This window comes from Clupea harengus, chromosome 18, assembly GCF_900700415.2.
Source record: "Clupea harengus chromosome 18, Ch_v2.0.2, whole genome shotgun sequence".
Taxonomy (NCBI): Eukaryota; Metazoa; Chordata; class Actinopteri; order Clupeiformes; family Clupeidae; genus Clupea; species Clupea harengus.
In genome coordinates this window covers 13,394,313-13,416,605 of record NC_045169.1, presented here as the reverse complement: position 1 = coordinate 13,416,605, position 22,293 = coordinate 13,394,313, and the positions used below count along the sequence as shown (strand labels likewise).

Here is a 22,293-nt window from a genome sequence, read left to right as displayed (position 1 = left end):
CAGAACTCAGCCAGCACCATAAGTGCTTGGTGTTTTTATCTCTGCAGCCATTTTTACTCAGAACAGTACCGACTATGACTGAATAGGCTCTTTGTGTGTATGTGTGTGTGTGTGTGTGTGTGTGTGTGTGTGGTGTGTGTGTCCGAGAGAGACAGACTTCAACAGCTGGTTCACATTCTGTGAACAGAGTGCTAGTTCACACACTGCTGTGATACTTTTCAGTCTGTCACATGTACACACACAAGTTATTGCCATAGGCAGACATATTCATATCTATATATTCATAGCCATATCTATTTCGTCTTGCATATGCAAACACAAGGTCCATAATATCACCATATTATATTCAAACAGCTTTGCACAGATGGAAGAAACTATGACCGTTTTCAAAATGAGCAGATTGGTATCAGTAATGGGTCATTCCACGCCAAACGGGACAATTAAAGGAAAATTCCCCGCTCGACCATCTCAGATTTGGCTGAAAAAATGCAAGGTTGTTCATACACTTCTTAATATGAATAGTCCAAAATATTAGCTCTCTACTCCCAATAGTTTTGTCACAATAGGATGTTTTAGGGGGGAGGGGGTGCCAATACTTAAGACGCTTTTTGAGCAGCGTTTTGTGAAGAGCCATTTTCAAATTGCTATTACTAGAAAAGTATTTAAGCTAGCTCCTTCAAACTTTCTAGGCTTAAAATATGATACCATTACCTGAAAAATCTCGACTTCCAAGGGTGTGGCTTGGGTATATCATAGTATTCGGGGTGCTTGAATTTGCGCGAAAATTTTACACTATGCTCTGTCGTAGCATCTTTGAAGGACTGTGGAAAGCTCAATGTTAAAGCTAGAGACTTGATATTATACACAGACCTTCCTATGTATGCTTCGTATGTTGTATTAAAAAACTGTCCTTATGTGATGAATGGGCTGGAAGATATTAAAGCTTGAAAATGGATGAAACCCCATTTTGTTCCATTTTTTGCATGCTATAGCAAAAAAATGACAGCATTTACCAACATGAAACAATTTTTTTTGGAAAGATTAGATATTTGTTCTTAACATATCAAAAATGTGTGATGGTGTTCTGCCTCATTTTCTCAAAATATTTTTTTGAAAATATGGGATTTTTGTACACGCCCAGCATTCAATGGCCTATGGAAGCATATTCAAATGGTAGCAAAAGGTACGTTTATGACACAGAGCTTAAACTGCACAAAATGCTTTATTTGATTAATGTTAAATTGTAAATTGTCACACATTTGACTTGTAAATCATTCCATGTAAAGTGTGACAATTCAAAGTTGTTCATACACTTCTTAATAGGTATAGTCCCAAATATTAGCTCTCTACTCAAAATAGTTTTGTCACAAAATTATGTTTTAGGGGTGATGGGGTGCCTGTACTGTTTTAGCAGCGTTTTCTGTACAGCCATTTTCAAATTGATATAACTAGAAATGTATTTTAGCTACCTCCTTCAAACTTTCTAGGCTTAAAATCTTATACCATAACTTGAATAATATGGATTTCCAAGGGTGTGGTTTGGGTGATCATAGTATTTGGGGTGCTTGAATTTGCTCGGAATTTTTACTCTACGCTCTGTTGCAGCATCTTTGAAGGCCTGTGGAAAGCTCAATGTGAAAGCTAAAGACTTGATATGATACAGATTGTATACACAAACGCAGTTTAAGCTCTGTGTCATAAACTTACCTTTTGCTACCATTTGAATGTGCTTTCATAGGCCATCGAATGCTGGGCCCGAATACTATGATATACCCAAGCCACACCCTTGGGAGTCCATAATCTTCAAGTAATGGTATCATATTTTAAGCCTTGAAAGTTTGAAGGAGCTAGCTTAAATACTTTTCTAGTAATAGCAATTTGAAAATGGCTCTTCAGAAAACGCTGCTCAAAAAACGTCTCAAGTACAGGCACCCCCTCCCCCCTAAAACATCTTTTTGTGACAAAACTATTGGGAGTAGAGAGCTAATATTTTGGACTATACCTATTAAGAAGTGTATGAACAACCTTGATTTTTTTCAGCCAAATGTGAGACGGTCGAGTGGGAGCCATTGTCCCGTTTGGCGTGGAATGACCCTAATGTGTGATCAGGTCCCCATCTAGTGCACACTGTCAAATCAACAACATGTGTGTTTGTGTGTGTTTTCTCACGTTTAATGGGTTTGTGCATGTGTGTTTAATGTGTATATGTGTGTGGATGTCTCTGTGTGTGTGAGAGAGAGAGGGGGGGATGTCTATCTGTGTGTGTGAGAGAGGGGGAGTGTGTGAATGTCTGTGTGATTTTCTGTGTGTGTGTGTGTGTGTGTGTCTGTGTGTGACTTTCTGTGTGTGTGAGAGCGAGAGAGAGAGAGAGAGAGAGAGAGAGAGAGAGAGGGAGTGTGTGAATGTGTGTGTGAGAGCGAGAGAGAGAGAGAGGGAGTGTGTGAATGTGTGTGTGTGTGTGTGTCCTCAGTGCACCACTCACCTTCTCACTCCATGCCCAGAGTCCAATGGCCAGGAACGCCATGCCCAGCAGCTAGAGAGGAGAGAAGGAGACAAGAGAAGAGGACCTCAGTCATCTCTACAGAGAGTAGTAGCAGTAGTTTTGATCAGAGCTACATTAATCCCACAGTCACAGAGAGTATGCCAAGGTTGTGCTATGAGCCTTCTCTCTCAGTGAAGGTGATGAGAGCTCTGTGCTCCCTGACCTGGAGCCGTAATGGAGCTGGTTGGCTTGTTGGGTTCACTATCCTTCTGAAGAGTTTACACTAGGGGTGGGGAAAAAAATTGATTCTTCGATTTCTCTCGATTCTCTCTAGAACGATTCTGTCTCGATTCAGAAAAGTTCATAATCGATTTTTTTACATCCGTTTTGTGTTGAAATGCAAGCTGCATCGATTATTGCATTGTTCATAGAAAGTCATAATTGTGTCAAGTAAAAGCTTTTTCTCTAATAAAAAATAGATTCCCACCCCTAGTTTACACCTACTGGCAAGAGCCTTTCATTACTGTGGAAACTCTTCAGAAGTGTCACCTTGGCAAGGTGAACTATGTTTACTTACAAAAACTCACTTATCAATCTAAACAGTCCAACTCCAACAGCCAAACAGAGATTATTACATGAATCACACATTATTTCATCCGTGTGCACAAACTAAACTTTTCCGATAGCATGCACTTTCAGTTTTGATTAGCTGAATGTGTGAACCTGCAGTTTTGATTGGCTGAATGTGTGAACCTGCAGTTTTGATTGGATAACGTGCCACCATGTGGCTTTGATTGGCTGATGTCCAAACTCACTGTTTTAATAGGCTAATGTGGAGCCCAGCAGTGGCTCAGAGGCCCAGTCCACCCAGAGACGGGTTTACTGAGCGGCCTCTTTTGGGGGGGGGGGGGGCTTGATACACACACATAGCCCCACCCCCACCTCGCAGATGAAGAGGAAAAGGCTTCTACCAAATCATGTTCATTCTGGCCAGAAAGGAAACAGTCATGACCCCACTAACCCAAACACTGGGTCCCGCTCGCACCTGGTACTCAGCTGATAACTCAACCTTCTGTGTGTGTGTGTGTGTGTGTGTGTGTGTGTGTGTGTGTGTGTGTGTGTGTGTGTGTGTGTGTGTGTGTGTGTGCTCTGCCTATCAACTGTTGCCATGTTACAAACTAACCACAAGAAAATAAAACTGTTCGGATAAGTAAGCTTCAGACACACACACAACACACACACACAGACCAGCTCTACACACCGAACTCTGTTCACAGTAAGCAGGCTGTCAGGTCAGCAGTATTTCACTTCCTGATGTCTCATGTGTAAGGCCAGACAGGCCCAGCGCCCATGAGCAGCTCATACACATACACACACACACACACACAAAACACACACACTCACACACACACACACACACACACACACACACACACACACACACACACACACACCCACACACACACGCACACACACACACACACACACACACACACACACACAGACACACACACACACACACACACAAAGAGGAACTACATGATGACTTCACACTCCTGGCATAAAGCACAGAGGAACTGCATGATGATATATAGGGTTAAAGGTTAAAGCACAGAGGAACATCATGTTCCCCAACATTGTGCAACTCTGACACAATTCTCCTCTACTCCCTCCATCTCTCCTCTATCTCCTCTATCTCTGACCTCTTCTCCATCTCTGACCTCCCCTCTATCTCCTCCATCTCCTCTATCTCCTCTATCTCCTCCATCTCCTCCATCTCTGACCTCTCCTCTACTCCCTCCATCTCTGATCTCTCCTCCCTCTGACCTCTCCTCTATCTCCTCCATCTCCTCCATCTCTGACCTCTCCTCCCTCTGACCTCTCCTCTACTCCCTCCATCTCTGATCTCTCCTCCCTCTCCTCTATCTCCTCTACACATCCCTATTGAGAGACTGGCTCCACTGCACTCTTGATGAATCAGCGTGTCTGGAATCCACACATCTACCTGTACTCACACACAGAACAATCCCTAATGTTCATCTCCTCTTCTATCGTGGAAGCCAGGCAGTGGTGTTAATCTCACACATACATCTCCTCTATCTCTGATCTCTCCTCCATCTCCTCTATCTCCTCTATCTCCTCTACTCCCTCCATCTCTGACCTCTCCTCCAGTCTCCAGGCAGGCTTTAGAGAGTATGGTGTTGTTGTGCTGCTCCCCCCCTTCTCTCCCCCCCTGGCAACTCTTCAGCCAACTGAAAGAGAAGCAGCTGGCTGGCAGTACAGCGGCCTGTTTGAATGCTGCTCACACTCACTCTCTCTTATTCGCCATCTTACACACACACACACACACGCACACACACACACTGTCTGTGGAGAGTCTCTCTCTCCCTTTCCCTTTCCACTGCCTCATATCACTTTTCATCAGTACTCCCACCCCTTTCACACTCTCTCTCTTTCACCCTTTCTCACTCTTTCTCTCTCATTCAAACTCTTTCACCCTTTCTCTCCTTCACCCTCTTCATCCCCCCCCTTGCTCCTCCCCTTTCTCTCTAACACACACACACTCTTTATTTTCCAAATCCAAATGAGCTTTCCAAACTTCCAACAAAGAGAGGCTGAAAACAGCACCCACGCAACACATAATAAGGTGAAAACAGCACACACACACACATAACACACACACACACACACACACACACACACATAAACACACAACCAGGTTGTGCTGTATATGTGTAAGAGAAAGAGAAAGAGAGTGTGTTGGTATATATGTGCTTGTGAGTGTGTGTGTTTGCAAGAATGGCAGGTATGTGTGTGTGTGTGTGTGTGTCTGCATTGCTAGGGTAGGATGCATTTTGAGGACAAAACTGTGAACTGGACTAACAGATGAATCTCTAGAACAGATGAATCTAACACTAAGAGATGAATCTATAGAACAGATGAATCTAACACTAAGAGATGAATATAACAGTAAGAGATTAATCTAACACTCAGTGACCGTGGTTACATGGATTCGAATAACTGCCTTAGTCGGACTGAAATCGCATTATCCGTTTCATGTAAGCACCTTAGTCGGATCGTAGTCGGACCGCACATAGTCGGACTAACACCCCTGGATAACTCGATCCGATCCAGTTGATAGTTTGACTATTGCGGCATGTAACGGTGAATTGGATAAGGAACTGGACTTTGCGTCTTTGCGCATGCTCCCTCTCTCCCTGCCAGGTCATGACCCGGAAGACGAAAGAGGGATAAGTTGTCTCAACTGTTCATACTAATGACACGGTTTTTTATGAATATCCTGCAGACTGTCTCACAAGCTTATTCTTGTTGATTATGAACAAACATAACAGAAGAGGTCCGAAGATATGAGCACCTTTACAACCCCTCCTTAAACACGTATAAGGACGTTCCACATTTTATTTGCTTAAAACAACAGCAGTACTGTCAAATCAGCTGTCACTCGGCAATTACCTGACCAAGGTTCCATGGCAATGTTCCGAAAGCCCGCTGTTCCGAAATTGTGAGTACAGCAACGTGAACCACTATTGCCCACATGCACATCCCAATGAATCACACAATAATAAACATATAAATGCCTTTATTTCACAAGCATTAACTTGAATTCAGAATATTATTATACACACATGCATTTGCATCGCGATGATACAAAAATATTTGTATGATTGCCAACGCATGCATGCTTTGTCAGTGCTTGACAAGATCTGCGTAATGTCCTGCGACAATCTGCCGGTGATTTCCTTCGCATGAGTGGTAGCCTACCCCATATTCAAAACCAGAGTAGGCTAAGTTAACAAATATTGCCTAGGAAAAGTTATATGCGTGATAGCCCGGTGAGCGTCTCCGCTCTGCTGTGCAAACGAAATGCTTTGAGTGTTTTGTGCCACTTAAAATATTTCTAAATTTTGCCAGGGGGACTATTTTTCGGAATATTGAGATTTCGGAATATCGGGCTTTCGGAACACTGGGCCGTCTCCCCTGACTAATACCTGTCAAACTCGGTGATAATATTCACAACTAATTTGTCCTTCATTTTATCAAATATGATGAAATTTGGTATTGTGCCCGCGAGGCACGCGTGAGTTTAGTTGTGTTCAGTTATCTGGCGCTGAAAAAAACCACGAATAAGTACTGTCAAATCAGAAAGCAAATCAGCTGTCACTCGGCTATTACCTGACCAATACCTATCAAACTCGGTGATACTATTCATAACTAATATGTCCTTCATTCTATCAAATATGATGAAATTTGGTATTGTGGCCGCGAGGCACGCGTGAGTTTAGTTGTGTTCAGTTATCTGGCGCTGAAAAAAACCACGAATAAGTACTGTCAAATCAGAAAGCAAATCAGCTGTCACTCGGCTATTACCTGACCAATATCTGTCAAACTCGGTGATACTATTCACAACTAATTTGTCCTTCATTTTATCAAATATGATGAAATGTGGTATTGTGCCCGTGAGGCAAGCGTGAGTTGAGTTTTGTTCGGTTATTTGGCGCTGCCCTCTAAAGACAGAGACGTGACAGGTGGATCAAGATATTTTCCCGTAAATACCTTTACCTAAATACCTTTATAGACAACATCGATCATACACTCCCATTGCACTCAAACAACCACACTCAAACGAGGAGATATTGTATCAATTAGCCTATTATGTATTGTATTAATTGCACAGAGTTCCAGTGGCGCATGCAGCCGTACGCACTGTGCGTACCTTCTGCTACGCGAGAAGAAAAAATATATATCATGAACGCATATTTATTAAAATGGGGAAACTATAAAATCGGAGTACAGACAACTAATGCCCAGCGTTGACGATGCAGATACAGAGCTGGAAACAGCTAAATGAGTTAGGCAGTGAACTTTATCAAGCCCTGGAAAGTTCGGCAAATTTCTACCCAAACATTCATTGCGTCCTGAAGGTCTTGTATCTATCTACGAAAAGACTGACTGGACTTGCTCTCATGAATATTCACACAGATTTGGAAATCGACAGCGAAGAAGTACTAAAACAATTTGATGCAACTGGCAGAAGGGCAATGCGTTTAGGCTGTAAACCATTATTTGCGCGCGTGTGTGAATGTGCGTGCGTTTCTCTCGCCTTTTATCTTTCACCTTTGAATAATGTAACTTATAAACACATCGGCCCGGCAGAAACAAACAAACAAACAAACAACCCAAGAGGCAACACGCATTTCTGGACCGATGAACAGACGCGATTCATGCTCAATCAACTGTTGTTGTTATTGGTAGTGGTGAAGAGGTCAAGCGGAAAGGGCTGTATCACCACTAGTTGTAATGAAAACAGCGCCACCTATCGTATCGGATATGACATGCTTTCGGCCAATGATTCGATTTATTCACTGCCATGTATATTGGGATAATAGCACCTACCCTCGAAAGAAAGCATAGTCCGACTAAGCAAAGATTCGAATTATACCATCATGTAAACACACTGACAGATGAATATAACACTAACAGATGAATCTAACACTAAGAGAATGCTTCCACATTTTATCTCACTAATACATCCCTAAAACACCCCCCTGCTGCATGTGCATGTATACCGTAGACTTGGATAGGACGTGTTTTAGGGGTTTAAAAGCCTGGAGGAATTACTGTCAAACAGATCAAGCAGGGTCTAGAGATGTACATTACAGTCAGCTGTGCTTTAATCCTCTTACAGGCTCCACTGTAAAGCAATGGCAGCAAAACTCTGCCCAGTTCCCCCCGCAATTCCAACTGAACATACAGCCTGAAAGGGCCATCTCCCCCCACAACTCCAACTGAACATACAGCCTGAAAGGGCCATCTCCCCCCGCAACTCCAACTGAACATACAGCCTGAAAGGGCCATCTCCTCCCGCAACTCCAACTGAACATACAGCCTGACAGGGAGGCCACCATAGGGGCCTTACAGTGCCCCCTACAGGCGACCTTAGGGCATTACAGTGACCCCTACAGGCGACCACGGGCCATTACAGTGACCCTTACAGGGGACCACGGGCCATTACAGTGACCCCAACAGGAGACCACGGGGCATTACAGTGACCCTTACAGGGGACCACGGGCATTACAGTGTCCCCTACTGAGTTCATATGCCGCCATAGCACGTTAGCCAGACAAAAGGCCTAATCTGGGCTGTGTGCCTGAAAGCTAAGGCCCTAAGCTAACACTGTGCTACACAGTTACAGGCTCACAGCGCCTCTTCATGACCTAGAGGGGCCGCTAACATTTCTATTCTATGCAGTTCAGTTTTCCAGTGATTCTACCAGGTATGTAGCTTCAGATGTAGCACAGACGGGTTGCAGGACCGAGCGCATGTGACATGGGGCATCTCAGAGCTGACATGGGCAAGCTACAGATGATTAGCAGAACACTGGGAATGCCAAGCACAGATTAGCATAAGTCTTTTGTGAGCAGGAGCAGAAATATGGTAAGCTGGATACCGACCCCGCATGCAGTTAGCTGGATACCGACCCCGCATGCAGTTAGCTGGATACCGACCCCGCATGCAGTTAGCTGGATACCGACCCCACATGCAGTTAGCTGGATACCGACCCCGCATGCAGTTAGCTGGATACCGACCCCGCATGCAGTTAGCTGGATACCGACCCCGCATGCAGTTAGCTGGATACCGACCCGCATGCAGTTAGCTGGATCCCGACCCTGATACGACCTCATCTCTGCACCGAATGAAGGTTAGATTGGTGCTTACAGTAGATGTCACATTAGTTCCATATGTACAGATTACAGTACTGACACCGACATATACACTGAGATGTATACTGACATATACACACATACAGACATATATGGGTTTAAGGCTTAGCAGCTAGCATGCATCATGCTGCAGCCCCTAAAGATGATCAAAGCTGCATGAAGCTTAGCATAGTACATATTTCAGGTCACTTCAAAACAGAAACGATGCGAGTATTGTGTAATAATAAGTGACATCATAGCTAAAAATAGCTTTGGACTAGAAAAGAGAGAGAATCTATGCTATATGTAATAGCAGGCTGTGAGAGTTAAATGGGGGGGAGCGTTAGGCTATATGTTTACACACACACACACACACACACACTCACACATACACACACACAGACACACACACACACAGACACAAACACACACACACACCAACCCAGCCTCCTCCCCTGTCTGCCATGCCTGTAAACCAAACTCAATCAGCCACAGGAAATGACATCACTTCAGCCAAGCAGGCAATGGCATTGTTCCATGTGTCGGGGGGTAACACAGAACGTCTTTGACAGAAGCAGGGTCAGAACTGTGACCTACCCTCTCAGTGTGGGAGTATGGACAAATGGAATCCCACAGTAGTGCAGACTGTAGTACACCTAGTGTAATGCTACTGATGCAGTATACTAGAAGTGTGATGCAGTATGTACTAAAAGTGTGATGTAGAATGTACTAGAAGTGTAGTATGTAGTATGTTACTCGTGTAGTGTGCACTACAGATGTGTTATGGTATGGTATAGTATGTTGTTGATTCCGTGAGTGTTATAGTTACGAGGTGGTGTAGTGTGTTTCCACGGTTGGGAACAGTATCCCAGAGACACTGAGATGGTATTCTGCTGTGTCTGTAGGCGTCCAGCTGTGTAGTGATCTCATAAAGACCTACAAAGAGCATTATCTTCATCTTAATGTCGACCTCATGAAGAGAGGGAGAGAGCATCATCTATGCGTCGCTATGGCGATCTTCATTTTAATGTCGACCTTATGAAGAGAGAAAGAGAGCATCATCTATATGTCGCTACGGCGATCTTCATCTTCATGTCATCTCTCTGCCATGAGACATAAACTCAGCAGGTCTCCGCTAAACTCTCCACATTGAGACTGGCTCCACTGGCTCTACTCCCTCCATCTCTGATCTCTCCTCCCTCTGACCTCTCCTCTATCTCCTCCATCTCCTCCATCTCTGACCTCTCCTCCCTCTGACCTCTCCTCTACTCCCTCCATCTCTGATCTCTCCTCCCTCTCCTCTCCACATCCCTATTGAGAGACTGGCTCCACTGCACTCCTGATGAATCAGCGTGTCTGGAATCCACACATCTACCTGTACTCACACACAGAACAATCCCTAATGTTCATCTCCTCTTCTATCGTGGAAGCCAGGCAGTGGTGTTAATCTCACACACACACCCCAATGCTGGCCCACACACACACCCCAACATGTCACAAGCAGAATTACTGCTAACCCTAGGAAAAGACTGACAGGGCACAGAGAAATCTGAGTACAGTACTGACAGCCTGTAGATCACAGTACTGACAGCCCCCTGACAGCCTCTAGAATAGATCACAGTCCTGACAGCCTCTAGATCACAGTACTGACAGCCTTAGATCACAGTCCTGACTGACTGAGGAGCGATGGAATAAAAAGCTGCTGAATGTAGTCCCACTGATGCAGCCCCTCCTCCTGCCAGCAGACGAGGCATTAACCTGTGAAGAGGCACTGGCCTTAACCTGAGAAGAGGCACTGTCATTAACCTGTGAAGATGCACTGGCCTTAACCTGTGAAGCCCTGTGGGATAGACACCCAGCTCTGTCATTTAAGAAGTAAGGCGGACGGGGGAGGCTTAGTTTGGAGTTACATGGACAAACAACATCACCTGTTGACCAGAGGGGGAGGGGCAGGGGAGGGGGCGGGCAGGGTTGTTTGGACATGTCCTGGGGGGTTGGGCAGGGTCGTTAGGGTGATGCTGGGGCTGTGTGGGTGTGTGTGGGGGGGGGGGTTACGTCCTTCTGCTCCTCACACAGAGGCAGAGGGTGAAAATGGCTGACTGTGAGTGTGAAATCAGAGGACAAAGAGTCCCGCTGAACTTCCTGTTTATCCAAAGAGGAAGGGCTCCTCCTGACGGACAACTCCTCCTGCGGTCTGATAAGAGCTCCAGGCCGAGAACGCCCCAGGCTGCAACACCCACACAAGGCAATCTACAAAACACCATGAAACTCATTTGCACCCTATACTTTATATACAGCACAGGAGCCATCACCAGCTAAGTCCAGCACTTCACTGTAAAACACCCATCTTACTTAACATACATACTGAGACTCCCTCACCCTAAACACAACACAGAATGCAGCAACATCTGAGTGAACTAACCAGGCAGTCACTCTCACGAGAGAGCTTTTAATAGCTCTGATTACAAGGGCAAATTACCTTCTCTGCCTGTCACTGCTATACCTCTGTCACTGCTGTATCTATACCTCTGTCACTGCTGTCTCTGTCACTGCCGTATCTATACCTCTGTCACTGCCGTATTTATACCTCTGTCACTGCTGTATCTATACCCCTGTCACTGCTGTCTCTGTCACTGCTGTATTTATACCTCTGTCACTGCTGTTAAAAGTCTCACACCGCCCTGTTTAAAAGTCTCACACAGCCCTGTTTAAGAGTCTCACACTGCCCTGTTTAAAAGTCTCACACTGCCCTGTTTAGGAGTCTCAAACCGCACTGTTTAAGGGAGTTACTGGTGTACCAGTCTCACACTGCCCTGTTTAAGGGAGTTCCTGGTGTACCAGTCTCACACTGCCCTGTTTAAGAGAGGTACTGGTGGACTAGTATGAGTTTATTTAACTGATGTGTTTAAACACACAGGTCTTTCAGGGTTAAGCCAGCTAAAGACAGCTGAAGCACAGCCTCCTGACGGCCTGAGCCCCATCAAACATTCATGCCTCCAGAAACTAGAGCAGCAGAACTCAGACTCCCATGGGGACCCAGTGGCCTTGAAGCTGAAGATGCCTGACTGCGAGAGCAGACGGGCCACTGCAGAACCACACTGCTGTGTGAAGCTCTGGTGTATCTGCAGAACCACACTGCCACTGTTATATACTATAGACTGCCACTGTTATACCCTATAAACGGCCAGAGCCATGTTATAAACTATAGACTGCCACTGTTATACACTATAAATGGCCACAGCCATGTTATAAACTATAGACTGCCGTTGTTATACACTAAAGACTGCCACTGTTATACACTATAGACTGCCACTATTATACCCTATAGACTGCCACTGTTATACACTATAAACTGCCACTGTTATACCCTATAGACCTTCATATTGCGCAAAGAATTATTGGTACCAGAGGCATTGTCATATTCTATATATATATATTCCAGGCAAAGGTGACATGGTGTTCTGCAGACATAAAGGCTGCCATAACAGCTGATTCAGAGCAAGTTCTTTCCCTTTCAGTCCTTCCACTGCAAACCCTAAGCACAGAGCCTATGAACATGCCCATGAATCAGACCAGATAGCTTACGGCTGGAGCCACACTGTGTCAGGGCATTCAGACACACACACACACACATGTACACACGCACGCCCCACCACACACACACATGTACGCCCACACCCACACACATACGAGCGCACCCCCCCACAAACACACACACATACGCGCGCACGCCCACACACAATACACAAACTAGGGATGGGCATTCGATTAAATTGTCTTAATCGATCGTCGGGAGAATTAACGATCGATTTTCGATTAATCATTAATATTTTTATATTAAAATTCACTATTTATAGGCTATATTAAAATGCAGTGAAAATAGAAAAAAACACAGCGTGTTTCCTCATTGAGATCTTTAATACAAGATGAACAACTCTTGTGGCAGTTAAACTTACAAGATGGACAACTCTTGTGGCAGTTAAACGGGATCCGTTCAATGGTTACACTTGAAAATATGCGCTGCTGTACTCTTAAGCAGCGGAGCCGACAGCTAGAAGCCAGTGCTCATAAACACAACTTTTTTTTTCTCTCTAACTAATTAATCTCACATTTTGAAATTCATTCATCTAGATTCATCGTGATTAAAAGTTTGTTTTCTTCTCAAGACTAAATCTTATAAATTAACGAGTAATCACTTCAGACAGCGTGTATTTTAGACACTGTTGTTCAATTGTATTTTTTTCGTGCTCTCTCGCCGTCATACAAGGAATATATGCGAGACACAATGGTGCCCCTCGACGGTAAATCGTAAGAATTGTCCCCTGAAGCAATTCGAATCACCTCAGTCAGCCCACCGTCTTCAACTATGTTGATGGGCCGACAGTCACCGGCAACCTAAACTGCTACAGCGTTGGTAACCTTTTCACGGACTGGTCTAGTTAATTTCCTAGAGAAGTCGTGGAGTGTGGGTTGGCGACCATCTAACCTGGGACTGCTTTCTGTCGGGTGCTTTGCATTAAGGTGATAACTTAAAGACGAGCTGCTTCTGTAATAGCTACATTCAGCTTGACAAATGCTACATACAACTTTAGTTTTGTCGATTGTTCTGTCATTTTGCCTCTTAAACAGAAACTTTCCGCCCAACAATCCCTCAGCTCTCTCTATCTTCAACTACCGTCTCGGTCTCTTCTATCTAACTGACTTGCAGACACGCGGCAGTTTCGTGCCATGGGTCAACGCGCACCGGAAGTAAACAAAGTTGCGTTAACTGCGTTCAAATATTTTATTGCATTCATCTCGGCCACAATAATCTCATAGAATAACGTGTTAACTTTGACAGCCCTAAAATAAATAAATTACACGCACACTACGCAACAGAACATGCATTAGTTTTAATCGATGAAAAAATAATTTCATCGAGGAAATTCTTAATGATCAATTAATCGATCGTCGATTAATTATGCCCATCCCTAACACAAACACACTCTTTATCTGCACAAATATTAGGGGCCTACGCACATAGCTCTTGGGCAACATGGGAAAGTCCAGTCCACGACCGGGGAGGAAAACATGTCAGGCACGCACAGAGAAACTTCTGCATCACAGAGCCAACACCTATGACCTGACGACCTCTCAGGAGTTGGAACGGAAATGGAGAGAGTGGAGAGAGTGGAGAGAGTGGAGAGAGTGGAGAGACGATCCACATCCCGTCCCGTTCTCCCTGGCCCTGCTTTGGGCCTGTTATTCCATCTTTGAGTGACATCTGAGCATCTCAGCCATGTTATTCCCTCTTTGAGTGACATCTGAGCATCTCAGCCATGTTAGTAGTTCTTTGAGTGACATCTGCAGCATCTCATCCATGTTATTCCCTCTTTGAGTGACATCTGACCATCTCATCCATGTTATTCTCTCTTTGAGTGACATCTGAGCATCTCATCCATGTTATTCCCTCTTTGAGTGACATCTGAGCATCTCAGCCATGTTAGTAGTTCTTTGAGTGATATCTGCAGCATCTCAGCCATGTTATTCACTCTTTGAGTGACATCTGAGCATATCAGCCATGTTAGTAGTTCTTTGAGTGACATCTGAGCATCTCAGCCATGTTAGTACTTCTTTGAGTGACACCTGAGCATCTCAGCCATGTTATTCTCTCTTTGAGTGACATCTGAGCATCTCATCCATGTTATTCTCTCTTTGAGTGACATCTGCAGCATCTCATCCATGTTATTCCCTCTTTGAATGACATCTGCAGCATCTCATCCATGTTATTCCCTCTTTGACTGAGATCTGAGCATCTCAGCCATGTTAGTAGTTCTTTGAGTGACATCTGAGCATCTCAGTCATGTTATTCCCTCTTTGAGAGACATCTGCAGCATCTCATCCATGTTATTCCCTCTTTGACTGACATCTGAGCATCTCAGCCATGTTAGTAGTTCTTTGAGTGACATCTGCAGCATCTCAGCCATGTTATTCACTCTTTGGGTGACATCTGAGCATCTTCCCCTCTCTGCCCTTGACTCTGAACAGACATAATCTGCTCTGCTGTTTGTGTTGTGTTTGGGTTCCCTTCAGGAGCATGTCGACGGAGGAAATGTCACTGTGCCACTGGAAACCCTAATATTGGCTACACAACTTCCACTATTACTACAGCAGGGGGAACAGTATGTCAGGACTGATGAGTGACTGGGTCAGAGAGAGAGAGAGCAAGAGAGAGAGAGAGAGAGAGAGAGAGAGAAGGGAAGAGAAAAAGAGAGAGGGAGAGAGAAAGGAACAGAGGACTGAGGTGAAATGCAACCACATTTGCATCCATTTGAACGGCTGTCATTCATTCATGTCTGCGTCGTTAAGACCCCTTGTCGGTACCCCCATGTCACATGACCACCTAACGCTGAGATCAAAGGACAGACGCCAAGAACAACGTTATGCGACAACCAGTAAATAACCGAAATAAAAGCATGTTGCGCAAAAATACTTCCACTTTCACTGCGTCTTTATGGACCTATCGGAGGAAGACGTGCAGAGCGCTCTAGTGTTCCGGCGAGAATAAACTGGATGCTGTAAAAGCGTTGTTTGAGAGCCGCGGGCAGTCTACATCACTCGTTTCTCATGGCGCTTGCATATGGCGGCGCCGGCCGTGCCGCGTCGCGGCTGGGAAAACGAAACGGACCAGTGTAGGGTGTCCTCTGTTTGACAAGTTCAGAGTCTCACTGAACAAATCAAAGTCACACTTAAAGGCCCCCTCGGTGCCTACGGAAACAGCCTCCTTCACAGAGACGCAAGGAAGTTTGAGCCACAATTGCACATCGTACAATGGGCAAGGACAGCATCACTGTGTAAAATGCTTTGTGTAAGGTCTGCCACTAATGTACGCTGAATAAAAACAAAAATGTAGGGCTTCCCTTCGTTCTGTGTATTAGGGTGCAGGGAACTACTAGGCTATTCTTTGCAGAATGTCATTTAAAAAAAAAAAAAAGCCATTAGGCTATTTCAGAAGAGTCCCTAACCCCAGCATACGTCCAAAAAATGGATGATAAACTATACCAGTGTCTATATCGTAATATAATAAACTGTGAAGGCAGCCTAACAGAATTGATCGTGACAGACAGTCTGCACACAAATCCGATTATTAAGTGTTTCCTCTGGGACAGCAGCCTGCACGACGCTGGATGTCCTGCTCACCACCAGGACCAGCGGCGGTTCGTGCTCCGATAGACGCCCGGAAAAGGGACGAACCCCGATCCGCCACTAAAACTCGAACTTGCGCCAATGGAAAGTCAATCTGATGCAAAATATATAATGTTCGACGTAAAATAATGAATCACGTGTGACTGCTATGATTACGAAGAGTATAGGCCTATAGGTTTTATAGCGTCTAAGCTTCATTTGTAGCGGTTGGACCTTCTGTTCCTAAACAAAAGAGACAGCGTTCACACAGACTTCTTACCCAAAAGATGATGTTGAATCCAAATATGAAGTATTTGATACAGCAGCTGACCTCGTGTCCTTTGAATTGTTTCCCCGACATTTTCGCCTCTCTTCTGCATACGCTTCTTCGGGGGATAAACTATCGAGGCATTAAAATAAGCGGGGCAACAGTAGCAGGTTCAGCGCGCCGGAGCTGCCCGTCCTGCGATGCAAGAGCTTCCTGCAGTCAGTATCCAGTGGAATAGGACATTTTATTCCTATATGCGGACACTGCGAGGCGAACGAGTGATGGCCAAAATAAAAGAATCACAACAGCGTAATTTATTTTTTAGAGAGACATTTCCACTGGTCTTCAAACGCAGGACAGGAAGGAATGGCCCTCCGTTTTCCATGGGGGGGGATAGCAATATGGGCTATCCCTATTTTTCATCTCTGAGACATGGCCGCTAGACTGACAGTATCATAAACCAATCAGCTATCAGGGTTTCACAGGAAATACCTCCTCCTTTTGCCGTCATGGGAAATGTTGGCTTATGTTGACGATGTGGTCCTTAGTATAACAACAGCTATAATAACAATACTAATAATAATTCTGTTATTATTATTACTACTATAAATACTATATTAATTAGGCCACACAAACGTTGGAAGGCCTAGGACTGCAAGAATAGGTTGTGTAGCCTATATATTGTTATTGTTAGCCAAGAGGCTAATTAGCAGGCTATGTATTTTATTTTCACCAAGTGAATATGCAGAACTGAAATGATCAAATCTGACTCAGTCATTTAAAATATTAATTTGTAGATGCCCAGCTTTTAGATAGACAAGTCCCAATCCTCAATCACCAGTAAACATATGTCTACTTTCCAGCAAAAATATGTTAACAGATATCAACTCAAGAAATAATCACACTTTCCAGTTAGATTCAAAATAACTATGACTAGTCTGACTGAGTTTTTTGCATTTGTGCTTTCCTAACTGATACAAAAGTAGTGGCAAGTAAAAAAAATGGCACAGAAGGAAAAATGGCAATGCTGTGCACCCTGAACATGTCATAGTAATATGTGTAATGTAAGTGCACCCTGAACACGTACACTAATATGTATAATTTAAGTGCACCGTGAACACGTACAGTAATATGTATAATTTAGGAGGCATATTTATTCATGCTCATCGTTATTTCAGCCACATAACTACAGTTTTACCAACACAGCCACTGACACACAACAACAATATCCACTCAAACAAACAGTATACATTGCAGTTTAAACTGCATTGTTTCTAACAGAGATCACATTTGCCTTTACTTCCCCCCGGGCTTATAAAGTCTCACTAATGTATTAAAACCAAGTGTCGTGATCATTGAGATCACAGTAGGCCTTTACTGTTCTACCAAACATATCCACTTGCCTACCGCTTGCATTACATACCCACAGCTGTGACTCTCTGCCTCCCTGTGGCCATAGAGGTTAGTGCAGGTAAGTGGTGACCCATTTTATTCACTGCTGCCTCGTGTGGACACTATGGGTGTGTGCATGCTTGATCAGTTTATGAGGGAGGGTGTTCTTGGTGAATTATTATGTGTATTCCATGTTGGAGATGATGACTAGATCTGGTGTGTGTAGCTGTGTTGGAAATGTTGAGTATTTGTGTGTGTGTGTGCGGACCTCCTGCAGGTTCTCAGTGGGGTCATCCTGATTGGATCTGGTAAACCGAACGCACTACCTATTTAAAGGGCATATTCCGTCACTATGTTTTACCCCTCCCGGTTGTGATGGCAAGGCTCTTTCGTGGGAACTTCTACCTGCTCTCTGATGAATTCCGCATCCCCTTATGCATAAACCTTTTAATTAATATTCGGCTGTCTCTGTAAGCCTGCACCTGTGGAAACTGTGTGATGTTGTTTTGAGAAAATAGACATCTCTGTTTGGCCTGACTTTCATCCCTACACACAGGCCTCTCTGCCTGGCACACAGGCCTCTCTGCACGTAGGCCTCTCTGACTGGCCTGACCTTGGTCTGCGCACTCACTCCCGCACACAAGCTATTCTGTTTATCCTAACAAAACACTCACTCCTGCACACAGGCCTTATACACTTGTTGCTGCAAACCTGCTTCATGTCCACCACTGTTTTATAACCATGATTCTCAACAGTATTCCCTGTATCACCATTCCCTGTTTTGGTGGAAGTGGAGGGGGGAGATGAAAAGGTGCCATTGGCACTGTCCCAGGTGTCAGAATGTCCTGACGCGTGCCCAGAACTTTAAGAAGCACCTTTCAAATTAATGTCTGGACAGAGTTTACATGTGACAACCTTGAGGTATGTGAGTGTGTGAGTGGAATTGTAACAATTCACAGCATACCTCTTCCTGTATTCTTGTGGTTGGTTCATGGATACTTCAATTTGTTTGTTTACAGTATGCTGTCTACATCGTGTTTGGCATCTCTTTTGACTTCACAGAGGTGTGTTTTTCAATCGCTTTTAACATTTCATCTTATAAGGTCTATGTTTCAATTAAAATTTGTGCTTTTCCAGGGAGTCACAGATAACCAACACAGCAGGACAGTGTGGTAATATTTTCTTTCTTAAGATTTTGGAATTGTTTCTCTGGAAAACTCATGACTTTATAGAGACTGTGATCTGTTCTACAACATACTTGACATATGTGCATGGCAAGGTTGTGTTAGATGATTTCATAGTATTTTGTAGTGATTGTTCAATGAAACTCATTTTTGCCTTGATGCAGTGTATAATGCAGAGAGGTGATTGTGAGGGACCGGACGGTCAACCCACGTTGTTCGGGGATGTGGCGACTGGACTAGGGGGTGATATGCGGAAGAACAGTGCAGGAGATGGTGGTTCTCATATAAAAATCTATATATATTTATTTACACGGGGACTAACCCCAACAGTGCCCTCAAAACAAACAAAACAAAAACCACACTCAGGCCGTACTTACTGGAACTCCAGTGCCTGGCACCCTGGGCACCTGCTTAGCCGATTAGGCCCAAATAATGGCACCTTCTCAAGGCCCCAAGCCAGGCCCCAAACTAGGCCCAGGCACTAAGCCCGAAGCTAAGTACATAGCTAGCCATTGAAACTAAATACTTACATACACTAAGCACAAAACACAAGGCACACAAACATGGTACAGAGACAAGGAGCACAGACAAGGCACACAGAACAAGGCATACAAAACAAGGGAACAAAACAAAGCTAAAAGTGTCCACGCATCTAGACACGCACTGTTTCACCTTACTCCGGTAAACAGGGAAAGCAGTGCACCTGTTTCTCCCCAAAGTGCTGTAGCTGACTGTCGTATGCCTCTCTTTGCAAAGTCTCTCTCAGCCAGCTTCCCTCTTGAAAATGAGGCACCCTTTAAATAGGGCACAGCCACGTTGGCTTAATTAGCTCCAACATTGGAATCAGGTGAGCCCAGCCCCAACCATTATGTAGGTGGAGTCCAAAAGTCTTAAAGGGCACCATCCCTTTTTGGCCACGGTGAGGAGGGGGAGAATTCACCTTCTCACAGTGATACAATGTACTTCACATGAATCTCATTACAACTGCAACTGCCAGTATTACGTTTGAACAACACATCTCATAATAACGGTTTAGGGTATTCTGAATGTGCATGCATATACAGTGCCTCCCATAAGTATTCACCCCCTTGGATGTTTTACCCTTTTATTGCTTTTATAAATCAACAATGGTCAATATAAGTTGGCTTTTTTGACACAAAAAAGCCCTCTTTAATGTCAGTGAAGACAGATTTCTACACAGTTATGTTAATTAAATAAAAAATATGTAAGGGAGATTGGGGTGATTTGTGCCAGCGGGGAAATTGTGCCACCCCCTGTTTCTAGGGAATCATAGAAGAAATTGGTCAAATGACCACACATTTTTGAAGAGTCAGCCATTTTACTCATCCTGCAAAGAAGAGAGCCTCATTGCATGAGAGATAAGCACATTTAAGTTCAAAAAACTGTTTTTTTGCCTTCCAAAGTAAAATTTCTATGATCAAGGTTTTTTGATTGTTGTGTCTGAACAGTTATAGACGAGTTTGAAAACATTTCACACATGTTTTAGTGCTTTGGTAAGCTACACTTTGAGTCTATATAGCTAGCATGATTTTAACTCAAAACTGCTGGATGATGCATTTTTTCCAAAAAGGTGGGATTGGGGTGATTTGTGCCAAAGGGCCTGGGTTAAGTTGTGTCAGTGATCTGTGAAGAGAATTGAAGTCAATTTGGTCTTCATTTGAATTTAATTTTGTTCTGAACATGTGTTCATGTAAATTACCTTTAAATAGAATTGCTTATTTGTTTTCATTTGAACTCAACTTTGTTCTGATGTGTTCATTAAGCCCTAGGCCTTGTTTAAGAAAATTGACCTTTGATGTGCTCATGTGGCGCAATAGGCTGGTAGAAGATCGGCCTTTGATGTTGTAAAAAACTTTAAATAAACCTTAAATGAGTAATTTTGTATTGTATTGTGTATGAGCCACTGTTGAAAAAAAGCTCCACTTTGGTCTCATCAGACCACATAACCTTCTTCCACTTGACCATGAAGTCTCCCACATGCCTTTTGGCAAACTCTAGTCGATATTTGATATGAGGTTTTTTTCAACAGTGGCTCTCTTCCAATAAAAATGCCAACTGCCTGAAAATCTTTCCCTGGTGTAGGTCAGAAGTAAAAATAGCGTCATGAGGCCAAGCGAGTGAATCAAAGGGTTTTTGTTTGTTTGTTTGGTTCTTGAGTGCACTTTTAAAGTATTTCTACCTTTCCAATGTAAGAGCCTGTAGCCTATATGTATACTTTCTTGGACAACCCAAAAGTGTGGATAAGTGTACAAGATTTGAAAGAAATTAAAACACACACGTCACAGTACACCAGAGGTTCTCAAAGTGGGGTCCGTGACGCATAGCCTGGGGGTCCGTGAAAAAGTCTGGCTTCCAAAGGTTTTATTTTTTTTATTATTTATTGCAATACAGTATTGGAAAACGCTACGATCTGAGTTTTATTGGAAAACCCTACAATCTGCTTTGATAAAAAAAAGTTATTCCATCAATATGTTTTATGTAAACATTATTTAGCTTCTCAGCACATTTTACAAAAAGATCATTTAAAAATCTATCCTACATACTGTCAAGTAATGCCAAATGTAATACAATTATCTATCTATCTAAAACTCTTGTGATGTAAGTACTATATGATTAGAATAGTCCAAAAGCATATAACATTACTAACAGCTTTAAGCCTATATGGTTTAATTTGGGATGCGATTATGAAGGGGTCCTTGGAAAATGTTCTGCCCTTTGAGGGGACCCCTGGCCCCATAAAGTTTGAGAACCCATGCAGTACATCAATAAATCACTCTCTCTTTAATCTTTGGAATGTTATAATGAAATTGAGTATCTCTGCCCCTGCCAAAAAAGGCCTTGAACAACTTTTATGTGAGTGGCATAAAAAGATTACATTTCATGAACAGTTCTAAGCGTATTACTTTAACCTTTATTAAATTAAAGAATTAACAGGCCCACCGACATGGATCATGTCCTTTTTAATTACCAAATCAAAACAACAAAGTATTACAAAACAAAATTAAAACTACTACATGAAGAGTCTTAAAGTGCTGCATGTTTAACTAGAGGGGCATATGT

The 22,293-nt window shown here is 43.6% G+C and overlaps 1 protein-coding gene across 2 annotated transcripts in view; it reads right to left on the bottom strand.

Annotated features, from left to right (window-relative positions):
- tspan5a (tetraspanin 5a) overlaps positions 1-17,061 on the bottom strand; it is a 25,838-nt gene extending 8,777 nt beyond the window's left edge. Inside the window, exons 1-2 of one of the 2 annotated variants that reach the window (XM_031584843.2) lie at positions 16,649-17,061; positions 2,483-2,533 (exon numbers count right to left, since the gene is read on the bottom strand). In XM_031584843.2, coding sequence (XP_031440703.1) covers positions 2,483-2,533; positions 16,649-16,729 — 132 coding nt within the window. In that variant the 5' untranslated portion in view covers positions 16,730-17,061. The remainder of the gene's footprint in view (positions 1-2,482; positions 2,534-16,648) is intronic. The other variant, XM_012818998.3, reaches the window with a different exon arrangement.
- Between the last annotated feature and the right edge of the window lie 5,232 nt (positions 17,062-22,293).